Below are 17807 nucleotides of genomic sequence, written 5' to 3'. Positions count from 1 at the left end.
ATTTTATGTTGATAGTCCTTAATATAAAGCTTTACTACAAGTATCACAACAACTTAACATGATCCTAGAAAATGAGACCAAGGTCAGATAAACCAAACAAGAAATATATGTACACCTTACAATCATTCAATACAGTTGACCTATTGCTTTTGGTTTCTAAGAAATAGAAAATGGAATTTAGTATGGCATTTATTATCACTGAACTAGTATATATATTTGTTTAGGGGCCAGCTGAAGGACGCCTCTGGGTAAGGGAATTTCTTGCTGCATTGAAAACCTGTTGGTGACCTTCTGCTGTAGTCTGTTCTTTGGTCGGGTTGTTGTCTCTCGACACATTCCCCATTTCCATTCACAAATTTATAACAAATAAAAAACTAAACATTGACCAATGAACCATGATAATGAGGTCAGATGATAACATATACACCTCAAAATCATTCCATACAACAAATATAGTTGACCTTTTGGTTATAGTTTAAGAAAAACAGACCAAATGGAAAAAAACTCAACAGTGAGCAATGAACAGGGGTAGAAATTAACGCTGTTCCAAAACCAGTAGAATTTGCATTGGACCAGTAGATTTTATCAGCTGGTGGTCTGGCAGACCAGTAGAAATTTGTCGATAAAAACCCCTGATTGCATCACAAACTCGGTTTGTTTACCAAAAAATGTACCTTTGAAATCAGTTACATGGTACTCTGGGGTACTAAGCATTACAATTAATCAAGTTGATTAATATCTTGGGTGAGTGTTCTTCACAACAACACATTATGTGGAAATTTTTGGAAGGAGTTAAACCTTGACCCTGATTTTGATAAAGATCAAAGAGCTGAAAGCTCTGAGGAAAAATGACGCCACTGCCTCTAATATTGGGATATTGTTTATGCAAGTCTTGATTTTCACATACCGTAATAAGTTGAACATTGCAACATGTCTCATAAGCATATAATTCATATTCGTATATGTGTGTGTGAAGTGAAGATGACAACTGACTGTGTTTTTTTTTAATACAAATGAATAGGTCAAGAGTCAAGACTGAATGCAAAGTGTGACACATTGATAGTAAAAAAAAAAATATCAGAACAGTAAATAGAAATAGTAAATAATGCTCTTGAGGTCATACGTTATATGACTAATTAACCACATACTCATTAAATAAGTTACTAGTGACATAGCTATTTCTGTTACTTGAAGCAAATTCTATTTCTGTAGATTTACACAATATTGTTATACATGTACTTGTTTTATTTCACATTGAAGATTAGACAAATAGGGATATTCCTTTTTATTTCATGTCAGTCAGGTCGCTTTATATGAAACTTGAAACTACTTCTCTGCCATATTGATATTTTATAACAACTCTGCCCATGACCCATATAATATGATATTCATTCCTTAACCAAATATCATAGTAAGCTAGTTTTTAACCACAATCTTTCATGTCAAATTTCTGTCTCCATTTAAATGTATGCCATTGAACCATCATGGTATAAACACAATTCCAAGTAATTATGCTTATAGTGGGTCACCATATATTCAACTTGGGTGGCATTCCAGTTATTGGAATTTGTGTCAGATTGGATAATGAACTAGACCTTTAGGAATTGATCTCATAATTTAATATGGAGCCATAGTATGTGACCCCTACCCGGTAACAAAAATAAACATGTCAAGCGGCAAAATTTATCACCAGAGATTACAAGTCAAGAGAGGATGGACAAGTCTCCAAAATGCTTGCCAAACTGGAACTACAACAAGATCTCCAGACAAGGATGAACAAGGCATTGAAGTCAAAGTTAGTATTTATGTACAAAGTAGTTGAGGGGCTGATTCATGCTATTGAACCAGACGAATTCCTCTTAAAAGCATGTCCGAAGAGAACCATAACTGCCGAGAAATTCAAAGAATACCACGCAACAATTATTGTGGAAAGCAAGTAAAGAATAACTCTTACTGTGAGTGTATTGACATTCCACCAAGTAAAACACCGTACAATATTCAAACTCACTTAACGGTACAAGTCAAATCGGCACCCGGTCAAATCTGCACCCATAGAAAAAGTAAAATCAGCAACTGGTTAAATCGACAACTTGTCAAATCGGCACCTATTTTAAGTCAATTAGGCATCCAATAATATATATAAATAATTCTAAAAATGTATAAACATGATAAACCATGATCATGATGATGTATTTTTGGGGTTGGGATTTTTTCATGCATTACATCATGTGCATCTTTAAAAGCATCAAGTAGGTAGAATACAAAAGTTTAATTATGTTAAAGTTTTCCCAACATTCTATGACTGATGTTTTGATAAGTGTTTTTTCAATTAATCAATAAGTACATAGTTAAAATGTTTTAACTCAACAGTATACAGGTAGTTCGATGATTGGTGTTTTATTCTTAACAAAAATGAAATAACGAAACCCTTACCCAAGCTGTTGTTTAACAATAAAACAATAAGAAGCAATACAACGGTAAACTATGAGTCCCTTTCAACAATTCAAACTTTCATGCAAAATAATTACCAATTACTGTAGGTGGTTTTTTTTAGGAAAGTTTATACAGCATTAATCCAGAGGCATATTAAGTCTCTGATTAATCCAATATTCCTGCAAAATCCTCAACTGGTTAAACTAGAGGCTCTCAAGAGCCTGTATCGCTCACCTGATTCTACTTGGGTTTTTGAAATCATATAAAAAGAAAAAATTTGGCTACAAAGTAACAACACTTGGCCAGCACCTCATTAAGAAAGGACCATATAAGCTATGTTTGCTTTCATTCAATTCAGTGGTTCTCTAAAAGAAGACATTTGTATGTATTTCCCATAGGGTCCTATGTTAAACCAAGTCCCCTGCTGGAAGCCACCTTGGTTGATGGATTGGCAACAAAGTAACAACAATTGGTCAGCATGTCATGAGGAACATTCATGCTTTGTTTGACTTCATTCTATTCAGTGGTTCTCTAAAAGAAGACATTTTTATGTATTTCCCATCGGGTCCTATGTTAAACTAAGTCCCCCGCTGGCGGCCATCTTGGATGATGGATCTGCTACAAAGTAACAACACTTGGTCAGCACCTCATAGGGAACATTCATGCCATGTTTGGTTTATTCCATTCAGTAGTTCTCTAAAAGAAGTCATTTGTATGCATTTCCCATAGGGTCCTATGTTAAACTTAGTCCCCCGCTGGCGGCCATTTTGGATGATGGATCGGCTACAAAGTAACAACACTTGGTCAGCACCTTATAAGGAACATTCATGCCATGTTTGGTTTCATTCCATTCAGTGGTTCTCTAAAAGAAGTCATTTGTATGCATTTCCCATTGTGTCCAATGTTAAACTAAGTCCCCCGCTGGCGGCCATCTTGTATGATGGATCCGCTACAAAGTAACAACACTTGGTCAACACCTTATAAGGAACATTCATGCCATGTTTGGTTTCATTCCATTCAGTGGTTCTCTAAAAGAAGTCATTTATATGCATTTCCCATAGGGTCCTATGTTAAACTAAGTCCCCTGCTGGCGGCCATCTTGGATGATGGATCGGCTACAAAGTAACAACACTTGGTCAGCATCTCATAGGGAACATTCATGCCATGTTTGGTTTTATTCCATTCAGTAGTTCTCTAAAAGAAGTCATTTGTATGCATTTCCCATAGGGTCCTATGTTAAACTTAGTACCCCGCTGGCGGTCATCTTGGATGATGGATCGGCTACAAAGTAACAACACTTGGTCAGCACCTTATAAGGAACATTCATGCCATGTTTGGTTTCATTCCATTCTGTGGTTCTCTAAAAGAAGTCATTTGTATGCATTTCCCATAGGGTCCTAAGTTAAACTTAGTCCCCCGCTGGCGGCCATCTTGGATGATGGATCGGCTACAAAGTAACAACACTTGTTCAGCACCTTATAAGGAACATTCATGCCATGTTTGGTTTTATTCCATTCAGTGGTTCTCTAAAAGAAGTCATTTGTATGCATTTCCCATTGGGTCCAATGTTAAACTAAGTCCCCCGCTGGCGGCCATCTTGGATGATGGATCGGCTACAAAGTAACAACACTTGGTCAGCACCTTATGAGGAACATTCATGCCAGTGGTTCTCTAGAAGAAGTTCAAAATGTAAAAAGATAACGACGACGACGGACGACAGGTGAGCTAAAAATGCATAAAACATATCCAATACCTCATGTATATAATTTTTAAAAAATACACATTTAGTTGAGAGAGAAATAATATATACATCAACCCTTAAAAATGTGAATAAACATGATAAAGTTAGGTTAATATTTCTGGACAACCCATTCCTTATTTTTACTGTTATAAAAATATATATTAAACAAATCTAATATGGGTGGCGAATTGACTATATCAAGTGCCGATTTAACCAGGTGCCAATTTGACTAGATGCCGATTTGACTATACTGGGTGCCGAATTGACCAGGTGCCGATTTGACTAGATAAGACAGTGATCGCGCCGAATCAGCTAGACGACACTGTTGTGCACGCATCAAACGTAGAGAGCTTTAAATCTGTTCTCCCGCCCCGCCAATGAAACCGTTGTATTTAAGCCAGCATCGATATCGACAATTTATTCACATGTCATACAGATACAGTCTGTTACAGACTCTACTGTTGTAACTTTGTAAACAAAGATTGAGTCGGATTTCCTGTACTTCGATCTGTCTTATAACCAGTACAAAGTGGACCAACACGGACACATTATATTTTCTTATAAAAAAAAGTCAGTTGTTTGTAAAAAGAAAAGACTATCAAGTTTTCCCCGATTAATTATATATCTTTACCGTTTTAACCAGTCTGCAGGGTTAGCCCCTAGTCCGATTCCCCAGACTAGTAAAATTTCATTCTGACTAGTAAGTTTTTGCAAAACTTTGTTTGGACCAATAAGAAAAATGTCAGGATATTGGTCTTCGGACTAGTAGTTGAAAAAGTTTTTGGTGCAGACTGGTTTTAACAATGTTTTAGTTTTACTTCACATAATCAATAAATTTATAAAAATAGATTTATGAGTATCTTAACAACATTGGTTGGTACACTTCTATCTTTTTGGTAATAAGAAGGACCGGAGGTATGTAAACTGGTTCTCGGTTGATTACTACACATAAATGATAATACAAGCAAATTCCAGTTTGTATGTAAAATAGTAAATACGAAACCAAGCGCGGTAGACGGAGAAATGTAATGGAAAGTAAATACAAACCAAGCGCGGTAGGCAAAGAAATGTAATGGAAGTTCAGTTCACTAGTATCGGAAACATGTCGCTGAAAGCGTCATTTTCCAAAAATCATTGAAATTAAAATCAAAATCAGGATCTCTCTCTTTCTTGTCTAACATATGTAAAAGAAAGCATGAAAATATAAGTTAACATCTATCATTTATTTTGTGTTTTTCAAATGAATGTAATTTTTGCAGGACCAGTAGATTTGGAGCTGTACCAGTAGATTTTTCAGTCCACTGGTCCGGCTGACCAGTACACAAACTAGATGTGTCAAAGCGACACGAATGGCCCTGTCCCAAACAGTTGAAAAATCTGCAATTTGAATAACACATGTGGACACAAACATGATGGTAGTATCACATATCTAAAGTCAGCTCAAAATCTGGAGGCGTATAGAAATAAAGTCTGTATAACTGTGATTTTCAACAATTTATCAAAGTCCAAAGCCTGTAATTTCGACAAAAATAAGCGATTCGGAACGAAACTTAAACTTGATTTGTAACACATCATGGTTAACTCACATACCAACAAGAATGTGTCCAAAGTACACGGATGCCCCACTCACACTATCATTTTCCATGTTCAATGGACCATGAAATTGGATAAAAAATATAATTAGGCATTAAAATTAGAAAGATAATATCATAGGGAACATGTGTAATAAGTTTCAAGTTGATTGGACTTCAACTTCATCAAAAACTACCTTGACCAAAAACTTTAACCTGAAACATGCACTTTCATTTTCTATGTTCAGTGGACCGTGAAATTGGGGTCAAAAGTTTAATTTGGCTTTAAAATTAGAAAGATCATATCATAAGGAACATGTGTACTAAGTTTCAAGTTGATTGGACTTCAACTTCATCAAAAACTACCTTGACCAAAAACTTTAACCTGAAAAACTTTAACCTGAAACATGCACTTTCATTTTCTATGTTCAGTGGACCGTGAAATTGGGGTCAAAAGTTTAATTTGGCTTTAAAATTAGAAAGATCATATCATAAGGAACATGTGTACTAAGTTTCAAGTTGATTGGACTTCAACTTCATCAAAAACTACCTTGACCAAAAACTTTAACCTGAAAAACTTTAACCTGAAACATGCACTTTCATTTTCTATGTTCAGTGGACCGTGAAAATGGGGTTAAATCTCTAATTTGGAATTAAAATTAGAAAGATCATATCATACAGAACATATATACTAAGTTTCAAGTTGATTAGACTCCAACTTCATCAAAAACTACCTCGACCAAAAACTTTAACCTGAAGCGGGACAGACGGACGAACGGACGAACGAACGGACGAACGAACGAACAGACGGACGAACGGACGCACAGACCAGAAAACATAATGCCCAAAAATGGGGCATAAAAATGGGGCATAAAAATCAGCCCAATATCTGAAGGCGTTTAGAAAAAACTCTGTATAACTGTGATTTTCAACAATTTATCAAAGTCCAAAGCCCTTAATTTCAACAAAAATTAGCAGATCTGAACGAAACTTAAACTTGATTTGTAACACATTATGGTTAACTCACATACCAAAAATCAGGGTAGTATCACATATCTAAAGTCAGCTCAAAATCTGGAGGCGTATAGAAATAAAGTCTGTATAACTGTGATTTTCAACAATTTATCAAAGTCCAAAGCCCGTAATTTCGACAAAAATTAGCGATTCAGAACGAAACTTTAACTTGATCTGTAACTCATCATTGTTAACTCACATACCAAAAAATCAGCCCAATATCTGAAGGCGTTTAGAAAAAAACTCCGTATAACTGTGATTTTCAACAATTTATCAAAGTCCAAAGCCCGTAATTTCGACAAAAATTAGCGATTCAGAACGAAACTTAAACTTGATCTGTAACACATCATGGTTAACTCACATACCAAAAATCAGCCCAATATCTGAAGGCGTTTAGAAAAAACTTTGATAACTGTGATTTTCAACAATTTATCAAAGTCCAAAGCCCTTAATTTCGACACAAATTAGCAGATCTGAACGAAACATAAACTTGATCTGTAACACATTATGGTTAACTCACATACCAAAAATCAGCCCAATATCTGAAGGCGTTTAGAAAAAAACTCCGTATAATGGTTTGTTGCTGAATGAAGGAATTTCGGACAAGTGTAAAACTATATGGCATGGACAACTTCGTTGCGGGGCCATAAAAAGCTAAAATTCAACCCCTGGCAATGAACCATGAAAATCAGGTCGAGGTCAAATAAAACCTGTGCATGTACTGACCTGCACATCATAAAATACACCACATTAATAAGACAGAAATTATTATTACAAAAAAAGCTGATTTTTTTTTCAAGTAGTCACTGAACCATGAAAATGAGGTCAATGACAATGAACATGTGACAGACGAAAACTTTGTAAGATAAGGCATCTATATATAAAGTATGAAGCATCCAAGTCATCCTTCTTCTTAAATATAAAGCTTTTAAAAAGTTTGTTAATGCTGCTGCCACTGGATCACTATCCCTATGTCGAGCTTTCAGCGACAAAAAATTGTACTTAGAAATTCTATAGAAAATGAAATTAATTCAATTGTTAAAGATCAGCAATTAGTAGAAATGAACTACCGGTAAACAGCCTTAAAGGAAGTATTAACTTGATTGTCAAAGAATACAATTTCAAGCATATACCATACTTTTACACCATTTTCAACTTTCTGTCAAAACCTTTATTTGGCAAATATTAAAAAGTTCACCTCATATTGATCTCGTGTACTAATTTTCAGTTGATAGGACTATGATTTCATGTATTACCTTAAACCAAAACAATAACCTACAAATATACTGATTTCAAACTATCACATTGGAATGTTCAGTAAACTATGAATTCATGGTCAAATCACTAATTTGATATATGTTTTAAAAAGATCAAATCACAATAAATATGCATAGATTGTGTACAAAGTTAAAAGTGATGTGACTACAAATTCATACTAAACTCCCTTTAAGGAAAACGAAAATCAAAACTATTTTGGCTAACTGGAAAATAAAATCTTCTTTCAAAAATCTTAATTCATCTCGTGTACCATACCCTCTATGTGAATTATGAGGAGTTTAGAAATAAAAAAAATTGCCTGTTCATAAAAGTCAAGTATTTCGGTGCATCCTACTTTTAAACAGCAGATTGCATCAATAGAATACCTGTATATTCTTATGTCTACTTGTTCACTTCACACAACATCAATAGTATGACCTGTATATTCTTATGTCTACTTGTTCACATCACACAACATCAATAGTATGACCTGTATATTCTTATGTCTACTTGTTCACATCACACAACATCAATAGTATGACCTGTATATTCTTATGTCCACTTGTTCACTTCACACAACATCAATAGTATGACATGTATATTCTTATGTCTACTTGTTCACATCACACAACATCAATAGTATGACATAATCTATATATTCTTATGTCTACTTGTTCACTTCACACAACATCAATAGTATGACCTGTATATTCTTATGTCTACTTGTTCACTTCACACAACATCAATAGTATGACATGTATATTCTTATGTCTACTTGTTCACTTCACACAACATCAATAGTATGACCTGTATATTCTTATGTCCACTTGTTCACTTCACACAACATCAATAGTATGACATGTATATTCTTATGTCTACTTGTTCACTTCACACAACATCAATAGTATGACCTGTATATTCTTATGTCTACTTGTTCACATCACACAACATCAATAGTATGACATAATCTATATATTCTTATGTCTACTTGTTCACTTCACACAACATCAATAGTATGACCTGTATATTCTTATGTCTACTTGTTCACTTCACACAACATCAATAGTATGACCTGTATATTCTTATGTCTACTTGTTCACTTCACACAACATCAATAGTATGACCTGTATATTCTTATGTCTACTTGTTCACATCACACAACATCAATAGTATGACCTGTATATTCTTATGTCCACTTGTTCACTTCACACAACATCAATAGTATGACATGTATATTCTTATGTCTACTTGTTCACTTCACACAACATCAATAGTATGACCTGTATATTCTTATGTCCACTTGTTCACTTCACACAACATCAATAGTATGACATGTATATTCTTATGTCTACTTGTTCACATCACACAACATCAATAGTATGACCTGTATATTCTTATGTCTACTTGTTCACATCACACAACATCAATAGTATGACCTGTATATTCTTATGTCCACTTGTTCACTTCACACAACATCAATAGTATGACATGTATATTCTTATGTCTACTTGTTCACATCACACAACATCAATAGTATGACATAATATATATATTCTTATGTCTACTTGTTCACTTCACACAACATCAATAGTATGACATGTATATTCTTATGTCTACTTGTTCACTTCACACAACATCAATAGTATGACATGTATATTCTTATGTCCACTTGTTCACTTCACACAACATCAATAGTATGACATGTATATTCTTATGTCTACTTGTTCACTTCACACAACATCAATAGTATGACCTGTATATTCTTATGTCTACTTGTTCACTTCACACAACATCAATAGTATGACCTGTATATTCTTATGTCTACTTGTTCACATCACACAACATCAATAGTATGACCTGTATATTCTTATGTCTACTTGTTCACTTCACACAACATCAATAGTATGACCTGTATATTCTTATGTCCACTTGTTCACTTCACACAACATCAATAGTATGACCTGTATATTCTTATGTCTACTTGTTCACATCACACAACATCAATAGTATGACCTGTATATTCTTATGTCTACTTGTTCACATCACACAACATCAATAGTATGACCTGTATATTCTTATGTCTACTTGTTCACTTCACACAACATCAATAGTATGACCTGTATATTCTTATGTCTACTTGTTCACATCACACAACATCAATAGTATGACCTGTATATTCTTATGTCTACTTGTTCACATCACACAACATCAATAGTATGACCTGTATATTCTTATGTCTACTTGTTCACTTCACACAACATCAATAGTATGACCTGTATATTCTTATGTCTACTTGTTCACATCACACAACATCAATAGTATGACATGTATATTCTTATGTCTACTTGTTCACATCACACAACATCAATTCCCACTACTCCCTTGTCAAGCTATAAAAAATCAAGATGAAATGTTTGACATAATTTTGTTGACACCTTCCAATAATATAACAAAACACTTTGGTTTGCAGTTAATTTATCATTATATTCTGGTTCAGATTGTTATCAATCAATCAATCCCTATCATATTTGTCATCAATTCTCTATTTTCTTGGCAATAAGCCAATGTATTATATCAAAACAAAATCTTTCATTAACCTTAATTTTTACTAACCTTCAATAGATTTAGCCATGTCATAATTAATGACGAGAGAGACATCTTTGATATCAATACCACGACCAGCCACATCAGTAGCTACTAGGATGTCCTTTGATCCGTTCTTCAGACTTGCTAAAGCAAATTCTCTCTGCTCCTGACCTTTACCACCATGCAATGTTGTAGCATTGAACTGAAAGATATAATGATTCAGATGATTTATCCAGGGCTCCAAACAATTATTATGAACTATAAGTTAAATGCCTGTTTTATTTGTTATACATACTACTTGTAATTTAAGCAGGGTTAACAAGCTATAATGATCCAAATTGTGTTAAGCTGGTCATATTTGATATTTTTTTTACTATTGGAACAGGAAAATATTGTTTGCATGTCTATTGGAAGCAGAACAAAACTTGATACTATTTGTTCAATCATTTTCCACTTATATAGTGGCCTTCTTATGGTAATAGTTAAAGTTGATCACAAAACCATTACATGAAGTTCAACGGACATGTATGCTTTAAATAATTCTACATAAAAAATATAGCTGTACTGTTACTCATGATGTTAAACTATGAACAATGAAATGAAGATAAGAACAACAGACATACCCAAGACAAAAACTTCCAACAGTGAGGCATCATAATAAATTATCCTTCTCTCTTGAAATTTAAAACTTGACACAAATAATTTAAACTATCAGAGCTGAATTAGTATCTTTTTTGCCTTCATTCTGCCTTAATGCAAGTAAGACAAAATATATATGTATTTTATATTTTTTACAACATTACTTACGCCCATCTTTTCAAGAGATTTAGCCAACACATCCACACCTTTCTTCTGGTTGACAAAGATAATAATTGGTGGGTCAAGCCGACTCTGTAGAATTCCAACCAACTTCTTCCTACAATTCAATTAGAATACATTTGAACTATCAAATTATAACTTATAAAATTGAGAATGGAAATGGGGAATGTGCCAAAGAGACAACAACCCGACCATAGAGCAGACAATACATTTATACTATCAAATTATAACTTAATAATTATTTGTTTCCATAAATACATCTTGATATACACTCAAATGGATCATAAAACTTTACGCTGCGTTGTGTTAAAGCCATATTTGCAAAATATATTTTTTTTCATGTAACGAGACACTAACTTTTCTTTTCAATATAACTTAAAATGATTTTTGTCAACTTAAGCATAAAAAATACTCTATGTGTTACTTATTAAATTGAGAATGGAAATGGGGTATATGTCAAAGAGACAACAACCCAACTAAAGAACAGCAACAGTCGAAGTCTACCTATTGGTCTTTAAAGGAGTAAAAAATCCTGCACCCTGAGGTGGTACTCAGCTGGCCCCTTTGCAACTTTTTATGTATTCTCCTTACAAATTTATTTTTTTTTTAATGTCAATGATCTTAACGTGACCTAAGGCATTTCATGTTTAGGTCAGGATTATGAGCAAGATTTCCCTTTATTTTACCATAGCAATAGATAACATAGAAATCCAAAAAATAAGACATTTATTTGTAGTTGAATTTGAATATTGGAGGGATTAAATAAATCTGCTCATTTTGGTATTTTATAAGTTATTATTATTGCAAAAATTGAAACAGTTGGGCTTTGCAAAAATAATAACTTAACTTCAATTTTTTAAGAGAAATTTGTGATTACACTAATTGTTTTAGAGAAATTTGTAAGTAGCATTTCCTGTAATTGTAAAAGCTTATTTCACATTCGTGTTCATTGTTCAACAATCACAATAGTAATTACAAGAACATATTTGTGAAGTATCAGTTATCATGTAGTAAACAATTTTAATACCTCTTCTCATTATCTGATACCATGTATACAATTTGTTCTGTTTTCTCTGCTGGTTTGCCGGCAGACCCTATGTATACAACTGCAGGTCTTCTAAGGTAATTCTTTGCTAATCTTTCTACTGCTGGGGGCATAGTAGCTGTAAACATCACAGTCTGAAATCAAATGTCAAAGTAAAATTGTTAGAAGAAAAGAAGGAATGATTCAGGAAATGTAGGTCATTAATACCAACATATTCTTAATTCTTTTACAAATCAGTTTTTATAAAGTGATAAAATATTACTGGTGCTGATATATATGTTTTACTTTGGATGTCAAAATAAATATAAGGTTACACATTTTGCAGAACTGTTAACAACTTTAAAAGAGAACTGAACCGGTCAGTGAAATATCATTTGAATTTAACCAAAGATTTCTACAAAATGTCTTTTAGTGTATGTAACTAATATAAAAAAGTAAAAATCAAATTAAAAGATACCGAAGGTGCAGTTAAAAAAAAATCATTGAAACTAACTACGTGTATATTCATGCATTAGGTCCAAGACCACAATTATTTCGTAGTGCATTTCTTTTAGAACATAAATGAAAAATAAAAAATCCCACCTGTGCTTTCTCAATTAAATTTTTACAGTGTGTTGAACTACTTTTGGGACAAATTATATCAAAATAATAGAAAACTTCATGGCTCTAACTCAAGATATGGACAATTTTATGTTTAGGGCGTCTTGAAATCTTTTGACAGCTTCCGAAGTGCTAATTTTTAACCTTTTTCAGCTGGACCACTTTCCTTTAAAATTCAGGACCCAAATTTTTTTACAGTGTAATTTTACCCCCCTTCTTGCAATTTGAGACATAAAACATGGAGAAATAAATTTGGAAGGGGTATAAAAAAACATTGGCAAGTAACCTACTGTCAACACTAGGGACTATATTCGTGAACAACGAAAATCAAGGGACGACAATTGTGGTCTCGGACCATTATTTGGAAACTAAAATCATCACATTGTCACAAAATTTAAATATTCATAACAACAAAAATATGAAATTAATTGCTGAAAATACTATTTGTTTGATACTGAAGTTTTCCTTGTATTTTATTTTAAAAATTGAAATAATTAACAGTTATCTAAGTAGACAGCAGATGATCAAAGTACTAATTTTTAGAATAAGTACAAACCATGTAATGGTGATTAACAAGTAATAACATAAGGCTGATAATTTTGCCATAACAGAATGTGTCCAAAGTACACGGATGCCCCACTCGCACTCATTTTCCATGTTCAATGGACCGTAAAATTGGGTAAACAAGAATGTGTCCAAAGTACACGGATGCCCCACTTGCACTATCCTTTTCCATGTTCCATGGACTGTAAAAATTGGGTAATAATCTAATTTGGCATTAAAATTAGTAAGATTATACTACAGGGAACATATATACTAAGTTTCAAGTTGATTGGATTTCAATTTCATCAAAAACTACCTTGACCAAAAACTTTAACCTGAAACTCCCACTTTCATTTTCTATGTTTAGTGAACCGTGAAATTGGGGTCTCAAGTCTAATTTGGCTTTAAAATTAGAAAGATCATATCATAAGCAACAAGTGTACTAAGTTTCAAGTTGATTGGAATTCAGCTTCATCAAAAACTACCTTGACCAAAAACTTTAACCTGAAACTCCCACTTTCATTTTCTATGTTTAGTGAACCGTGAAATTGGGGTCTCAAGTCTAATTTGGCTTTAAAATTAGAAAGATCATATCATAAGCAACAAGTGTACTAAGTTTCAAGTTGATTGGAATTCAGCTTCATCAAAAACTACCTTGACCAAAAACTTTAACCTGAAACTCACCCTTTCATTTTCTATGTTCAGTGGACCGTGAAATTGGGGTCTCAAGTCTAATTTGGCTTTAAAATTAGAAAGATCATATCATAAGCAACAAGTGTACTAAGTTTCAAGTTGATTGGACTTCGGCTTCATCAAAAACTACCTTGACCAAAAACTTTAACCTGAAACTCCCACTTTCATTTTCCATGTTCAGTGCACCGTGAAATTGGGGTCAAAAGACTAATTTGGCTTTAAAATTAGAAAGATCATATCATAAGCAACAAGTGTACTAAGTTTCAAGTTGATTGGACTTCAGCTTCATCAACCAGATGCTCCGCAGGGCGTAGCTTTATACGACCGCAGAGGTTGAACCCTGAACGGTTAGGGCAAGTATGGACACAACATTCAAGCTGGATTCAGCTCTAAATTTGGATTGTGATTAAATAGTTGACACAGCATAGGTTTCTGACACAGAATGAATGTGTTCTAATGAACTTAAAATTTTTGTTTCTCTTAGAGCAATTCACTATGCTGTTGAATATTAATCCTCTCAAAAAAATGTTTGAAGAAATTTTCTTTTTTATTTATGAAATTTCAAATGAGAAAAATTGAACCCAATTTTTTTAATCACATCCCCCTTTCCCTTATTCCAAAACTAATCTCAATTAAAATTTCTAATGGAGTTTGCAACAATAACTACTCATTTAAATACATCATAAAATATTAAGATGTAAAAAAACTGCTTGTTATCACTGAATGGTAAAGATTATTTTAATTTATCAGTTGGTAGTAAAAAGTGAATATACATTGTATATTGTATATAACAAAGATTTAAGTTGATTCTGGACAAAGAAAGATAACTCCAATTAAAAAAAAATCTTGCTATTGCACAATATTTTACAATTAGATATTTCTTGCTTACTATTCTGGACAAAGAAAGATAACTCTAATTAATTTTTTTTTTGATATTTCACAATATTGTGCAATTAGATATTTCTTGCCATTGCGCAATACTGTGCAATTGAAAAGACTTGCTATTGCACAATACTTAATATAATAATTTTAGATCCTGATTTGGACCAACTTGAAAACTGGGCCCATAATAAAAAATCTAAGTACATTTTTGAATTCAGCATATCAAAGAACTTCAAGATTTCAATTTTTGTTAAAATCAGACTAAGTTTAATTTTGGACCCTTTGGACTTTAGTGTAGACCAATTTGAAAACAGGACCAAAAATGAAGAATCTACATACACAGTTAGATTTGGTATATCAAAGAACCCCATTTATTCAATTTTTGATGAAATCAAACAAAGTTTAATTTTGGACCCCGATTTGGACCAACTTGAAAACTGGGCCAATAATCAAGAATCTAAGTACATTTTTAGATTCAGCATATCAAAGAACCTAACTGATTCATTTTTTGTCAAAATCAAACTAAGTTTAATTTTGGACCCTTCGGACCTTAATGTAGACCAATTTGAAAACGGGACCAAAAGTTAAGAATCTACATACACAGTCATGACAGTTAGATTCGGCATATCAAAGAACCCCAATTATTCAATTTTGATGAAATCAAACAAAAGTTTAATTTTGGACCCTTTGGGCCCCTTATTCTGTTGGGACCAAAACTCCCAAAATCAAACCCAACCTTTCTTTTATGGTCATAAACCTTGTGTTTAAATTTCATAGATTTCTATTTACTTATACTAACGTTATGGTGCGAAAACCAAGAAAAATGCTTATTTGGGTCCCTTTTTGGCCCCTAATTCCTAAACTGTTGGGACCTAAACTCCCAAAATCAATACCAACCTTCCTTTTGTAGTCATTAACATTGTGTTTAAATTTCATTGATTTCTATTTACTTAAACTAATGTTATTGTGCGAAAACCAAGAATAATGCTTATTTGGGCCCTTTTTTGGCCCCTAATTCCTAAACTGTTGAGACCAAAACTCCCAAAATCAATCCCAACCGTTCTTTTGTGGTCATAAACCTTGTGTCAAAATTTCATAGATTTCTATTAACTTAAACTAAAGTTATAGTGCGAAAACCAAGAAAATGCTTATTTGGGCCCTTTTTGGCCCCTAATTCCTAAAATGTTGGGACCAAAACTCCCAAAATCAATACCAACCTTCCTTTTGTGGTCATAAACCTTGTGTTAAAATTTCATAGATTTCCATTCACTTTTACTAAAGTTAGAGTGCGAAAACTAAAAGTATTCGGACGCCGGACGACGACGACGACGACGCCGACGCCGACGCCAACGTGATAGCAATATACGACGAAAATTTTTTCAAAATTTGCGGTCGTATAAAAACTACCTTGACAAAAAACTTTAACCTGAAGCGGGACAGACAGACGACGCACAGACGGACGCACAGACCAGAAAACATAATGCCCCTCTACTGTCGTAGGTGGGGCATAAAAATTAAATTCAGTTTGCAGTGGCAGATATAGGGGAAAAAGAGGGGATCTTGGGGTTGGAACCCTTTTTGTTATTATCAATGCTTTTTAATGGGGACATATGGTTACTCCCCTCCTTATCCTGGGTTGGAACCCACCTTTTAAAAAGCCTGGATCTGCCCCTGATTTGGAATATACAACCTTTAAACCTAAAAGTTATAAACCAACCTGTCTGTACTTTTTCTTAGTACTATAATTTTTCATCAGTTTTTCACTATCTTCAGCATCTTCATTGTCTGGTTTAAGGTTAGAAGCTGGGAGATATGACAGTATCTTTTGTACATCAGGTTCAAAACCCATGTTTAACATTTTATCTGCTTCATCCATAACAACATAGGTACACTGAGCCAGTACTAAATATCTGTTCTCTAAAACATCAATTAAACGTCCAGGGGTTGCAATAACAATCTGAAGAAAAACAAGAGTGCACACACTGAAATGTCTCGCCTACTTTACTAATCATTGATATTATGTTGATAGTTCTAAATATAAAATTTTCTTACAACTGTCGAAGTATGTCCAGTGCACGATGTTTTGTCGATATTGTCAACATCGCAATGTCAACTTTATAGTGTCGTTATTGTGTTAATATTGTATCCTATCTTTATGTTCTGTACCTTTGTCACATCGTATATTCGTGATGTTAACAATTCGTGTCAACATCGTGTTTATGTTGTATATCGACTCTATAACTTTCTGTTTACATCATTGACATCGTATACACCGTGATGTTTACAATATCGTTTTTACATTGTCAACATTGTATAAATGTTGTGAACCAAGTCTTAATCTTTGTGTTTACATCGTTCACATCGTATACATCGTGATGTTAACAATATCGTGTCAACATCGTGTTTATGTTGAATATAGAGTCCATACCTTTCTGTTTACATCGTTCACATCATATACATCGTGATGTTGACAATATAGTTTTTACATCGTCAACATCGTATAGATGTTGTGAACCAAGTCTTTACCTTTGTGTTTACATCGTTCACATCGTATACATCGTAATGTTTACAATATCGTGTCAACATCATGTTTATGTTGAATATAGAGTCCATACCTTTCTGT

General features: G+C 33.5%; 1 protein-coding gene across 2 annotated transcripts in view; it reads right to left on the bottom strand.

Annotated features, from left to right (window-relative positions):
* Nucleotides 1-17807, bottom strand: part of LOC143065174 (putative ATP-dependent RNA helicase DDX23) — a 57213-nt gene that overhangs the window by 872 nt on the left and 38534 nt on the right. For both annotated transcript variants that reach the window (XM_076238586.1, XM_076238587.1), the window contains 4 exons: nt 16902-17141; nt 12449-12600; nt 11410-11518; nt 10630-10804 (listed from right to left, as the gene is read on the bottom strand). In XM_076238586.1, coding sequence (XP_076094701.1) covers nt 10630-10804; nt 11410-11518; nt 12449-12600; nt 16902-17141 — 676 coding nt within the window. The remainder of the gene's footprint in view (nt 1-10629; nt 10805-11409; nt 11519-12448; nt 12601-16901; nt 17142-17807) is intronic.

The sequence above is a fragment of the Mytilus galloprovincialis genome, chromosome 2 (genome assembly GCF_965363235.1).
Source record: "Mytilus galloprovincialis chromosome 2, xbMytGall1.hap1.1, whole genome shotgun sequence".
Classification (NCBI taxonomy): Eukaryota; Metazoa; Mollusca; class Bivalvia; order Mytilida; family Mytilidae; genus Mytilus; species Mytilus galloprovincialis.
This window is presented reverse-complemented; position numbering and strand designations above follow the sequence as displayed.